The sequence below is a fragment of the Antedon bifida genome, chromosome 2 (assembly GCF_963402885.1).
Source record: "Antedon bifida chromosome 2, ecAntBifi1.1, whole genome shotgun sequence".
NCBI lineage: Eukaryota > Metazoa > Echinodermata > Crinoidea > Comatulida > Antedonidae > Antedon > Antedon bifida.
Window position 1 is genome coordinate 2,176,098 of NC_136227.1, and position 13,578 is coordinate 2,189,675.

General features: G+C 33.3%; 3 protein-coding genes and 1 long non-coding RNA gene across 7 annotated transcripts in view; 2 read left to right on the forward strand and 2 right to left on the reverse strand.

Annotated features, from left to right (window-relative positions):
- The window catches only part of LOC144835717 (calcium-transporting ATPase sarcoplasmic/endoplasmic reticulum type-like), a 41,739-nt gene extending 37,065 nt beyond the window's left edge, over positions 1–4,674 (reverse strand). The window contains exons 1-3 of one of the 2 annotated variants that reach the window (XM_078690789.1): positions 4,226–4,673; positions 2,520–2,537; positions 1,656–1,738 (exon numbers count right to left, since the gene is read on the reverse strand). In XM_078690789.1, coding sequence (XP_078546915.1) covers positions 1,656–1,738; positions 2,520–2,537; positions 4,226–4,343 — 219 coding nt within the window. In that variant the 5' untranslated portion in view covers positions 4,344–4,673. Of the gene's footprint in view, positions 1–1,655; positions 1,739–2,519; positions 2,538–4,225 lie in introns of both variants that reach the window. The other variant, XM_078690788.1, reaches the window with a different exon arrangement.
- Positions 1–13,578, forward strand: part of LOC144835755 (uncharacterized) — a 167,438-nt gene that overhangs the window by 57,690 nt on the left and 96,170 nt on the right. The gene's annotated exons all lie outside the window — the stretch shown is intronic.
- On the forward strand, positions 5,492–11,009 carry LOC144835747 (uncharacterized). Its single transcript, XM_078690833.1, has 8 exons — positions 5,492–5,679; positions 6,974–7,167; positions 7,473–7,550; positions 7,725–7,769; positions 7,918–8,052; positions 8,449–8,577; positions 9,236–9,430; positions 9,922–11,009. Exons 2-8 carry the CDS (start codon positions 7,024–7,026, stop codon positions 10,048–10,050), a joined length of 855 nt encoding a protein of 284 aa, XP_078546959.1. The 5' UTR covers positions 5,492–5,679; positions 6,974–7,023; the 3' UTR covers positions 10,051–11,009.
- The window catches only part of LOC144835733 (mediator of RNA polymerase II transcription subunit 15-like), an 87,865-nt gene continuing 85,358 nt past the window's right edge, over positions 11,072–13,578 (reverse strand). For 2 of the 3 annotated variants that reach the window (XM_078690815.1, XM_078690816.1), the window contains 4 exons: positions 13,111–13,310; positions 12,571–12,737; positions 12,008–12,103; positions 11,075–11,462 (listed from right to left, as the gene is read on the reverse strand). In XM_078690815.1, the coding sequence (XP_078546941.1) occupies positions 11,317–11,462; positions 12,008–12,103; positions 12,571–12,737; positions 13,111–13,310 (609 nt within the window). In that variant the 3' untranslated portion in view covers positions 11,075–11,316. Of the gene's footprint in view, positions 11,463–12,007; positions 12,104–12,570; positions 12,738–13,110; positions 13,311–13,578 lie in introns of all 3 variants that reach the window. The other variant, XM_078690814.1, reaches the window with a different exon arrangement.

Sequence of the window (13,578 nt, forward strand, 5' to 3'; positions counted from 1 at the left end):
AAAAACATAAAAAGGGGATAACAAAGAAGAAAAGATCATGAAAGATAAATTGCGTAACAGAGCATGCTTAATTGCTTGCTACTGTATAATAATATTAAGACGGTCTACCGAGACAGGAGAAGAATTAATACTGCTTGTAAACTAAGCTTAAACAAACACAAAATACTACTTTAATATTAAAATTCAGAGGCATTTAATCTTAACCAAATGAAATCATGTTTCTTCCATTTTGATCAAAATCAATAGCATAATTCATACACAATTCAGCATCTTGTTTCCATGGTTACAGTGTACACAGTATTTTGAGGGAAATAACACAAGGAAATCTTTAATTATATCAAGGTTATTATTTATGACTGCGAAAAAATGAGATGCGAAATAATAATCAACTTCTCAACTGAATTTCAATGTCGTACGTATACAGTACACTTAAGTGTAAGTAAACAATGTGTTGTGTTTGTATGACTTGTATGATGAAAAAAAAATTGCAATTTAGTACCTGTTGTGGTAGTATCAACGGAAGTAGATTGATAGTGCTACTACTTGTCACTTGTTGCAATTAGCAATATACATTAAAGCAGTCATAAACTTTATTGTATTTTAAAAAATATTAGTGATATACTGTATACCCAAATATGATAGTGATATGACATCATCATGTCCATATATGGGCACACCACAAAAAAAAAAATTGACTATATGTATACTGTATATCCTATCCTCTAGCAAAACTCGGAAATTTATACTCTATAGATCAAGGCATCATAACCTGTGTTTTGTATGGTGTGTAAACGCCGCAATTTGAAAGGAATCTAAACTCTTAATAAAAAAGCTCAAACATTAAACACAAATTTGGTGACATTTGGATGGTAGGATCAAAATGTACAGTAGTGGGAAGTATTACGCACAGATAAAAGTTTTGAAGAAAACTACTCAAAATTTGATGGCGAGGTATACTGTATGTCAATCAAATAAAAACAGTTTCTAAAGCTCTGTCTACACTATCAAACTTTATGTGACAAAAAAATGTGATGTGCCCATATATGTCATATCACTATCATATTTGGGTATACAGTATATCACTATTATATTTGGGCATATCACACTTTTTTTGTAAAACTAGTTTGATAGTGTAGACAGAGCTTAAACTAAGATTGATTTCAGAGTACTGTATCAACAAAGCAAGACCGAAAAGACACTTAACCTAAAAGGCTGATGACTTGATAATTACATTATGTCCCTTATGTTATTATTATCGCTCTAATAACAACAGACATTCTATTGATGTACAGCATATTTTTTAATATCTTTGAAAACTGTGTTTATCAAAAATAGATTTTCTGTAGTGTTTTCCAAAAGCATTTGCAATTTAAAGTGAATTCTACAAAGCTAGAACACCACTCAAAGGCATAAACAACTACTCTAAGCTACAAATAATAATAACGTTCAATTTATATATCGCAAAATGCAGGGCGCCTCTAAGCGCTGAACAATCAACAGAATATGAAAAAAAATCACAAAAATAAAAAAATGTTGAATGTAAACTATTAATTTAAAAATATTACTTGCAATCAAATTGAAAGCAATAAAAAACATTATAATATTGAATAGAAAAGAAGACATTTCATTTCAACATAAAAAATATGTATACATACGAATGATATGATGGCTGCTAAAAGCAGAATCTTGACAAGGAGATCATCAAACTGTTCCAAGACGAGTTGCCATAGTGATTTACCTAAAATACAAACATTTAAATATACCAATTTAAAATTCAGTCCCACTGATAAAACTATTAATTTCTGATTCACCGATGATTAATATACAATTATCATTTTCCTTTAATTAAAATTAATTTAATTAAGTTAAGTTAATTTTTCATTTTAGAATCGAGCAGAATATTTTCCTGATTAAAATTAGTATTGAATTTTGTGGCCATGATGCTTTCAATGTACAACTACAAGCAATTAATTACAAATTACATGGCTTTTTAAAATGAGTAAAAGCTCCCTTTAACAGTGGCTACCAAATATGGTAATACAATGCATGCAATATTCACATAATGTACTGCAGTGGTGCTACAGTAATTAGACTGCTGATAATGCTTTACATGCTGTTCACACTAAGAAGTTCATCTTAGAGAAGACAATAGAATGCTTTACATTATATTCGCTATCCTATTTAATATTCATCTTGAATAAGTGACAATAAAATGCTTTAAATTCTTATTACACTGCAGAATGTTTATTCTGTATAAGACACAACACTATAATTTCAAATTTTGCAGAATATGTGAACATCTTGTATAGGAGACAATAGAATGCTTTAAAACTCTGCAGAATATATAGGATAATAATGCTTGAAATACATTCTATTCTGCACATTGCAGAATTATATGTAATCTTTTTGTTTCAAGACAATACAATTCTTTAAATTCTGTTCACACTGGTTAATATTAGTTTTTAAACCAAATTAAAATTTATCAATAATTTTTATAATAAAATAATTATTTGACTTACCTTCTTCAGCTGGCAATTCTGAAAATTAAAAAAATAATAATTTAGCATTACAAAATAACATCTAGTTTAAACAAGTTTAAATTTTATCAGTATATCGCAATAATGTTGGAATTTGAATTTGATACTATACAACTTTCATTCTAAAAAATATCACTTTGTAATATAAACTACTATATGCCTACTGTACTGTATACAGTAGTGTGTCTTTAATTCAAGAACAAGTCTAAACAAACAATATAAATGCATCCTTTTTTACAAAGACAATTGTATCATGACCTTATACAGACAGATTTACATAGTAATCACATCAGGTGGTATTTACTATGCGTACACAAGAGTATTGAGATTTAAAACAGATTTTTATCACCAACAAAAAATCACAAATAAAACAATACTTGAATATGTATGTTAATACTACTATACTTGTAATATGATAGACTATACATAACAGTACAATAATATTAATCCAGTATCAGAATATGCAATATAGAATTTGGGCGTGCATCCATGACCCAACAAAGTAGGCCTTTAAAAAATATAGATCAAATAAGTTAAAAAAATATATATATATTTCCATTATTGTATCTAAGCCCTCTCTCTGGCAAGCCTAGGCTATTGTTGGTTTATCCAGGTAAGCTAGGCACGAAATAGACAATATATTTCCCCTTTAGTTCGTTTCATTAGAAAATGTCCACCAGAATAGGGGTGTTGCAAAGGAGAGGTAACTACACAGTACTGTACTATTCAGGTGCGGATTTAGACGGGGGTTAAACAGGCTTTAGCAACCCTCCCCCCCTAAAATTTAACAGCCATGTCTTTTTAAAATAAAATATTGATAATAATAAAATGACTATTTTTATTTTTCTGCAACCCGAAAGATCATTTTTATCATGAAATATTTAGCCCTCCCTAATCTATAATGCCACTGAAATTGGTTATCCGCAACAAAGTTATTGTTAAAAAAGAATATGGCAATAGCTGGAGTATGCATTACTTATACTATACAGTAGTATGACCATTATTATCAACAGATGAGTCACTACTCATTATGTACTGTAGGATGTTTCCTCTATTTGTCCCATGGCATTTATTATCAAAACATGTAGGAATTACCTCACTCATAATTGTAGTTTTAACAGAACATAAATCAATGTGAATTTAAAGCCATGCTGCAATCCACTAGCACTGTTTTAAACAAGCTCAGATCTAGGTCTGCTTAGTCACAGCAATAATGTGCAGGATAATAATGTTTTTTAAAAGTACAGTATGTTAGTTTCACTACTATACGTGTACAGTATTATTACTGGGTAACTACGAAATATAAAACCTGCAGAGGGGACCACTTCCAAATAGGGTCGATATTCATGCATGGGGAAGGTAGGCTAGGCCTAGGCCCACATCTTTAATGAAGGTCTCCCAGACACAGCATACATTGTCACATGCACATAATCCATATGGTATTAAAATATAAAAAAACTCAAAATAGAGACAAGAAATATGGTTAATTACTAATCAACGCCTGCTATAGAACAGTGCTTTTTTATATTAACATTTTTTATATTATTTATTTGTAGATTTACCCGTTGTTATGCAATTATTAGGGTAAAGAAAACGTCAAATAGTGAATAGCTGTAGGTTCCAATAAGAGTTGGATCGAAGGGGTTCTTTTTATTGCGTTTTAAAAAATATATTTAAATAATCCTTACCATTTGGACCATACTTTTCTTGAGCTGCTAGAACTTGTGTCTGACTCAGTCCATTCTCTTCTTTGACATTATAATAGTCAAGAGTTTCTGAAATATTTCTTGTGTGAGGCAGGTCCATTTTCTAGGCCCACGTGTATCACTTCTTGAATGACTTGCAATACGTTCCCCAACTGCCACACGAATCACGACGTGCGATTCAGACAATGGACTCAACTAGCCTAGCCTACAGCGAAATAATCTTTAGTATACGTATAACAAATCCAATAGTTAATAAACAAATATAAGTTGTTGATATTCCGTTGTCTGTCCTCGCACTTAGTCCCAACAGATTTAGCTCTTCGGGCAATTCAAAACCTTCTCACTTCACTTTCCTAAGCTAGCTAAAGCCTAAAATTCTCTCCAGGCGAGTGCTGCTGTGGTCGGGCAAAGAGGTCGTTGAGCTGCAGAAAATTCTAGCGGCTCGCGCGAGGTGTTCTTCAATGATTGGCTGACTGAGGAACAGCCAATAGCGTGACGTCTCTCATACAGGGTTTGACGTCAAACGGGATTCTTTAAATCTTTTTAACCATACACTATTATTATACCATCATCATCATTATTATTTAATCATACGAAATTACACGGTGTATGAAAGTAACCCAGTGGTATCCAGTTCACTTGATATCTTTGTAACAAAATACAGGACACTATATAATGAAATTAGACCGTACCAAAAAGTATAGGCGGATATTGGAATTCAACAAAGCATCCTAATTCGAACAGGATTCCTATACAAATAGGGCAATATAATATTAATAAGTTGGAGGAACATATTAATTTAAGTATTGACTATGAATATAAACTGTTAACCCTATAAACTTTCTTATTTTTTTTGTAGAAATTGCAATGTTATATCTTAGCCTACAGCTGGTAAAATTATCTATAGTCCCTGTCCTTAACAATAGTTTGAAAAGGGGGTGTTTTTCTATCAAAAACATTCTCCTTGTTGTAATTAAATTGATAATCTATCATTTCTAGCTTCCTCAGTATAACTATAGATTTCTTTGTTATGATATAACAACCCAGTACAGGTATGTATTATAATTACAGGTAGGTACTTACTTTATTTGGCACTCTCTTCAATCGAACTTTAACAAACTATAGAGGGCGGACTCTTAATTTTAGAACATCTCAGCTCAAGATTATAATTTTTACAAATTGTACTGTAATATGTTTTATCGGAGTGTTCTGACGTGTTCGGGAAGTAATTAAACTACGCTGGGTATTAAAAGAAAGGCTAGACTAGACAGACGAGCGGAATCATCATCGACATCAACAATCTAATTCAGTCTTCCCGGTTTTCCATATGGAATATATTCTTTTCTACGGCAAATATTCTGTTGGTCTTGACATCCAAAATCCACGTCAAGTAGTAGGGGAATATTAGTAAGAATAGAAGTTTAAATTCTGAGTGGGTGAGTAATAATATTAATTTTCATTGTTTATACAATGTATTATATTATCGTGCAACGTACGTACTGTAATTATAAAAACCGTACTTTTAAATTATTAAGAAATATTAATGCAAGCAATGAATTAATAATTTAATAATAATAATAATACCATAAATCAGTTATTTGTATTGTGTTTAACCTGTGAACAATTCCATATTAAATGTTGACATTATCATTATTGCATAATTAGGTCACTTTTATACACAATGGCAGGCTACACTCTGATGTCAATTATTTGTTAGATATAATCAGGAAAGAGTGAAATTAGTGAATGTGTGAATTTCACTTTTTCCTGATAAAATTATTAACTATAAACGTTAGTTCATTTTTATTCAAGCAATTTCCTAGTTGTTTGCATTGTTTTTTTACAGAGCAATTTCACCCCCCTCCCCCGAAGGGGGGGGGGGGAGGAAGGCGTAGGCATTAGGAATAAACATTAATAAACATTAAGTATAAATAGAAATTCTACTACAGCATCTCGTATTGAAGAACCATTTATTAGAATTGAATAAATTCTGTGTAATGCAATTTGATATGGATTGATACTAAACGAAGACTATAGAGAGTGAACGTACGGAGAATCCCCCCCCCTATCCCCTCCAACCGTCGGAAGATATATTATAGTTTCAATTCAATATCAATATAGATATGTCTGTGAATATCATTAACTTAGAATCAACATATTCTGTAATGTGTTAATGGTTACAGATGGTGACATTTGCGCACAACATATGCGCTGCAACAGCTTGTGACTGGCTGGTACGTTTAAATAATATGCTAACACAAATTAACTAGAGTAGGCTATCACTGGTAACGGTGCTTGTTATCCTGATTATGTGACTACAGAATTGTGATTTTTTAATAATAATAATAATAATAATAATAACTGGTATTTGATATAGCGCATTATGCTAAAAGCCTCAATGCGCTTTAAGACAGTAAGGATCGTCATCTTTGTCTTTTTTGTTGAGTTTACTCATATTAATTGAACATACTGGAAGACTATTGATATATGTGACATTTTCTAGTCTTCTTGATTGAATAATACTTGGATTAAAAACAGTGGATCGTCACAACAGACTGAGTAAGTAATATAGGGCATACTAGTAGCGAATCAACTGTCTTGATTTTGAAAGTACATAAGATTATTATCTATCACCGCGCGCGCCCACTTCCTTCTTCTTTTACTCGCCATACGCATTGGAACCAATGTACTATATAATATATTATTATTGTGTTTCTATATCATCTTTAGGTACAATAGACGAATTCCAGAACACCAAACTAAAATTTCCATCGAAAATTATGAGTGGACTGTTAATTGTGGTACTCCTTGGTGTGCAGGGCGTGGTGTGTGACCATGGTAACAACGCTATGAGTAACGAGATCCCGCACAATCACGGAGGAGTTAAGATGGGGGTAAAAGACATTAAGTGCGATGACGGAATAGTACGTTTTCTCGTTCTTATTATTTTATTTGCAGGTTGACTAAAGCGGCGCGTATCATGGATATAACCGAATGTTGTATTTGATGTTCATTGTTGGCTCTATGTGAATTGATTGATGAAATTAAAAAATTAAAATTAATTATTGTTAAAGGAAACACAATTTTACCAAGGACCACTTCCACCCAATCAAGGGCCACTCCCCATTTTATCAAGGACCACTCCCTATTTTACCAAGTACTACTCCCTGTTTTATAAAAGGACCAATCATTTATTTGTTTTTAAATAAAGCAATCACTTTATTTACAGCACAACTTAACTGTAGATTGGGATGGATCGGCAGACGCATACACCTGTGAGACGGACATGTGGTCACCCATAGAACAGGTTAACACTTTATACTTTGTAATGCACACTATTAAATTCGTCAAACAAAATAAACCCGATGCATTATGCCATGGAGAAATTAGTTATTTCGCCATGTACGAAATAACTTTCAATAATAAAGATTTGTTTGTTTATCGATGTTATTGGTGTAATTGTACTTTATTTATATTATAGGATATACAATGGAAATATTCTGCTGTTTGTGAGCCAGTAAAACCTGTGAGTAAAGCATGTGTTTAATATGCGCTATATAAAATACGGAAGCCTAAAGTGACCACCTGAACATTATCTAAGTATCTTGGAAGGTCACTTTAAGCCTCCGTACAACAAAATAATTGTGATTTCTTTTTTTTGGATCGTTTTTTAGCCACTTCATCGTTGTCTCACTACCACAATCGAATATGACGAGGTCCTTCCAACTAGTGGTGAACACAGACCGCTATGGCCAAAATTTGGAGAATATCGATATCTGCCAACACAGAGATGGTTACATAATTTAGAGGTACTTGAGTGTCTGTTGTACGATTGAATTAAGGAGGGGGAATCGGTAGATATTTAACGATCTCCAGCGAATGGTAAACTAGCGAACACCATACTAATTACCATAGTGAATGCCATTGGGGAATCTGAGTGTGAATTTTGAATAATAGAGGTAAAGAAATTAATCCGAAATATTTCCGTTTAATCATCATATAAACTCCCTCCTTCCTGTCAACGCCTCTTAGTAAAAGTATTAATAAATCCAAAGAGGTTATATAATGTGTGCGCAGTGTTCAAATTTACTATACAAATTTGATTGCGCTCATCACTCACTCACATGGGGTATCAAATGATCGGAATCACTATGATTTACCGCAATCTAACATCTTCTTATCTCCCTTCTCCGTCTACTGTTTAGCATGGCTGTGCCGTCTTTCTCTACCACCCGTGTGCTCCACAGAGTGACGTCGATCAGCTGCGACGCATTGCAACACGTTGTCTGCGTAAGCACATCATCACGCCGTACAACAAGCTTCCACGTGATCTTGTAAGTTCATTCAGGATGAGAGAGTGAGAATACAACTCTTCCCTGGTTGATTCTTTTCTTGTGATATGAAGCAAGTTCCAATAACAAAACCATCCAATGGCACTTGTTTTTAGTAATCTTGTCCTCCATAGTGATGATATACCCAAATATGGTAGTGATATACTCAAATATGGTAGTGATATACTCAAATATGGTAGTGATATACCCAAATATGGTAGTGATATACTCAAATATGGTAGTGATATACCCAAATATGGTAGTGATATACCCAAATATGGTAGTGATATACTCAAATATGGTAGTGATATACTCAAATATGGTAGTGATATGACATCATCATGTCCATATAATTATAGGCACATCACATTTTGTTGTCACACAAAGTTTGATAGTGTAGATAGAGCTTAAGAGTAGATTTGTCCCGACCAGAGCTCAAGAATAGGTATTACAGATCATGGCATGTGTCAAAATGTTTAAAGACAAAGAGCTGTAGAATCTATATAGACCAATCCAAGAGCTTTGTACACACGCTTCTGAAACACTTGATCAGAGTTATATCTCTATGGTCAGAATTTTCAGAGAGATCATTCCATTCCGTTGCCCTGCCACCTATTACGTCATGATCATACTTATCAATGTTTCGATTGCTTATTTACAGCCATTTGCCGTGGTTACCTATGGATGTAAACTGCAAATACCGTACGTAAACGAGACTGCTGTCGTCAACTTTGTAAAAGAACATGCTCTCCAGGCACCAGAAGCGGACTACCCTAGGAATGGCGACTTCTCGGTCGAACTCATCACTCCATCTCTTATTGTCTCTGACCGTATGGACAGTGAACTTTGCCCTCTGGTGAGTTACTAATAATAGATTTAGATCTTAGATGACCTAAGAACTAGTTACGTCATGCTAATTCATTGGAATATGTTGATATAAAATTTGCATTCTCACTCCCGAGAATGATCAAAGTATATGTGCTGCAAACCTCCAAACAATACATTGCAATATGCTTCCTCACTCAATTACTTGACACTTTTTTGGTGGATTCGATGATGAGGCAATATGTTTAGGTCGTAGATCATCGCAAATCGAAAGGTCCTTAATATTTGTATTATATATATTTATTAATTTCTCAATTGAGTTTACTTGAATTGCAAGAACGATTATGTTGATATAAAGTTTGCGGTACACCACATATATTAGTAAACTCAACCGTTCTTTTCAGAACTAATATGCGTGGTGTACCGCAAACTATATATCAACATTTGATTTCGCCATGCAAACCTTCAAACAATATAAAGAACGATTATGATATCAATCATTCTTTTACTTTATCTTGTCAGAATCCTGCAATGCTGCCAGACTACGAACCATCAACAGTAGCTCCGGATGTAGTGGTCAAAGGTCAACATGCACGCAAAAAACATAAGAGAATGAAAGAAGTTGCTGAGTTAGAATTCAATGAAATCTAAGTAAACATTTAAGTCTTTCTAAAGCTCTGTCTACACTATCAAATTAGTGTGATATACCCAAATATGGTAGTGATATACCCAAATATGGTAGTGATATGACATCATCATGTCCATATATGGGCACATCACATTTTTTTGATAGTGTAGACAGAGCTTTAGTTAAGTGTAGGTCCTACTACTTAAATATCTTGAAAGTGACCACAACCAATATTTCTAAGGTCGTTGACCTGCTTTGAGGCAATAGAGAAATATGTTGATTGATGTTGGTTGCTAATATCATATTAACCTCTGTCTACACTATCAAACTAGTTTGACAAAAAAGGTGTGATGTGTCCAAATATGGTAGTGATATGCTTAAATACAGTAGTGATATGACATCGTCATGTCCATATATGGGCACATCACATTTTTTTGTCACAAAGTTTGATAGTGTAGACAGAGCTGTAGACAGGTTTTCTTCTGTGCAATATGTTTTTGTGTTTAAAAGTGCCTTACTGCTAGCATTCAAATAATATATATAATTTAAATGTCCCTTATTTTGATGTGCCTTATTTAATGTTATTTTATAATATATATTATTTAATGGAAGATTAAATTAAATACTAGGGGCTGATCAAGAAGTTTTCCATCCAGGGAGCGCCAATATTTAATATTATTTAAGTTAAAAATAACCAGTTAAAATAGATTTGTAGTGACCAACCTAAGTCAAGTCAATTGGTGTGAGGTCACGGACTAACCAACTCAAATCTTTGTGAGGTGCGAGAACACGTATCCAAATATTTCTGCATGCGCACAATGAATTAACATGATATATGTTAGTCGTCGCAAATCGAAATTCTGTTCAACCTCTGCATGTATAGTGTTTGTTTATTATTATTTACTCAAACGTAAAATGTATTCAAGTCAAGAGTCTAGTGTATTCAAGTGTTGTGACATCAAATAAATATATTATTCTATTATCTTACTGTACAGTGTCATTTTAATTTACCTTTTTTTGCTATATACATTTGTAATTCTAAATTCTGAATATATTTTAAATAAATTCAAGATAACATACCCAGAATATCTTGTTCTTTAGGTAAAACCTTATTGACAAAAAAAAGTGTGATGTGCCCAAATATGGTATTGATATGAAATCATCATGTCCATATTTGGGCACATCATCCTTTTTTTTGTCAAACTAGATTGATAGTGTAGACAGAGCTTTGTATATTTTCTGAGGTGTACATAACTAGTCCTTGCCCTGTCCTATAATGATAATGACATTCATCCTACAGGATAAAAGTTAATACAGGCTTTTCTTACGCTCATTTCCCATATGTCCATAACTTGTGATAAAGAATACTTGTCCGGTAAGTGTTTTAACTGTGTAACTAAATTTCTCTGTACTGCCTTTAAGAAGTCTGTGTTACCTAAAAAAATTAAAATATTAAATGAATAATCAAGAACAAAGGCAAGGAGAAAATGGATATGCAGTCAGAATCAGAATTTTAAAATGAAGCTAGGGGGTAGGGTTTTGCTCAAATTAATGTTATACAGTATATATTTTATTTGTTTGTTTGTGTTATTACCGACTGGGGTAAATAGACTATAAATCTCTGTCTACACTATCAAACTAGTTTGACAAAAAAAGTGTGATGTACCCCAATATGGTAGTGATATGCCCAAATATGGTAGTGATATGACATCCTCATGTCCATATATGGGCACATCACATTTTTTTATCACATACAGTTTTATAGTGTAGACAGAGCTTAAAACAAATACTGTATATAATCCCTACCCTCTAATTTAGGAAAAATTAGATGATACTTTGGTCTATTCCATTGTTGGTGTACTCTGTGTATAATATCCTGACCCCTATTTTTTGCCTAATTTAAGACCTTCTGAGATTGTACTCAGTCTATGGTACTACTAATGTGAAATATTAATGAAGAATTAAGGATATCAAACTTACTATACTCTAGCCGTTGATCAAAGATTGGACTACAAGCTGGGTAATTCTCAGGAATTGTAATGAATATTGGTGGAACAGTAGGCAGCCTTTTATCATCTATTAATTCAAATTAAACAATTAATGTTTAATAAAATGGAGTTATTATTGTGTACAAGGAAATGAAAGAAAATCCTCAAAATGATGGTAAGGGGTGGGGCTTAAAATAGTAAGTGCTCAAATTAATGTTAAAAAAAAAATGTGTACAAGGAAATGAAAGAAAATCTCATAGTTAGAAAGGAAAATTGAGAACTCGAAAATAAAAAGTAGAATAAACCTATGATCAGAGTGACTGCATGTTGATATTTCGGCCCATGTTAAAATACAATTTTTCTTTCTTTTTTATTTGTGAAGTTATTAATGAACTGTTTTTCATGAATTTCAGTAGGCATGTTCTGTAAGTATATACCTATTTTACACCGAAAAATTTAGAATGATAACTTGAAAAGTGTAGGTGCTATTGTGCTAACAAACAAACAAAGCAAGTAATAATGTTTTAACATTAATGTTAGTGGCAGTGTACTAACCTATTTTGCATATCACATGGACATCATTACCACGAGGGTGGTGCGTACTGTCAAGGACAATCCTGAATTTTGATGGCATTCTGGCAACTTCACCTTGAATAATGTCTGGTATCTGGAATTCTTGGTTCATGTCCGAGTATTTGCGCTTTTTTGATGAACAAGGAGCACTGACAAAGAAAGTGGATAGAACTGTATTAAGCTGTCTACATTATCAAACTAGTTTGTGATGTGCCCATATATAGACATGATGATGTCATATCACTACCATATTGGTGTATATCACTACCATATTTGGGTATATCACTACCATGTTTGGGTATATCACTACCATGTTTGGGCACATCTGGTAATAGGGAGCTCTTGATTTTTGATGACCTAGGACGACATCATGTTTCGTTGTATTGACTTGAAATCTGCCAAAGCTGTCCTGATGAACCAATTGAGGTTCCTTGAGACAAGGTGTCTTGAACATAAAGTAAATAGTTTCCAGGTTGTCCCAAATAAGTAAATGGGCCGACACCCACTGCCAGACCTACTTACCTAATTGGATGGCCATGAATAGCAGTCATAGCTGACCCAAATGTTCTTTGTAAGGTATGGTTCAACATTGGTGAGTTGACGTATTGATTGATAGCATCTAGTAGAGGTTGGCATACAGACTGTGGTCTAGTACTCGACAACGTTGGTACAGTTGTTGACCCGGAACTTGATTGAACTGAAGAGGCTGAACGACTTGTTCCCTAAAGAAGAATTGCAGAAATTGAGGCATGTTCAGATTTAGGGAGTTAAGTTTCGTAAAGCAAGGTCACATTACAATTAGCTCCCTGTTCACACTTAACTAAATTTGTTGTCACAAAAAGCGAAGTTGATTGGAGACATGTGGAATTGCATACCACAAACCATAACTATGTAGGTGTGAACAGGCCCTTAATACTGATAAGATGAACACAATTTAAGTACAGTGTTTAAGAATGAAGAAATATTTTTCCATCACCAAAATAACAGCAA

Coding starts and splice junctions, on each gene's coding strand:
- LOC144835747 (XM_078690833.1), top strand. CDS start 7,024: ATGAGTGGACTGTTAATTGTGGTACTCCTTGGTGTGCAGGGCGTGGTG. Junction 7,551..7,724: donor TGTGGTCACCCATAGAACAG/GTTAACACTTTA, acceptor TTTATATTATAG/GATATACAATGGAAATATTC. Junction 8,578..9,235: donor ACAAGCTTCCACGTGATCTT/GTAAGTTCATTC, acceptor GCTTATTTACAG/CCATTTGCCGTGGTTACCTA.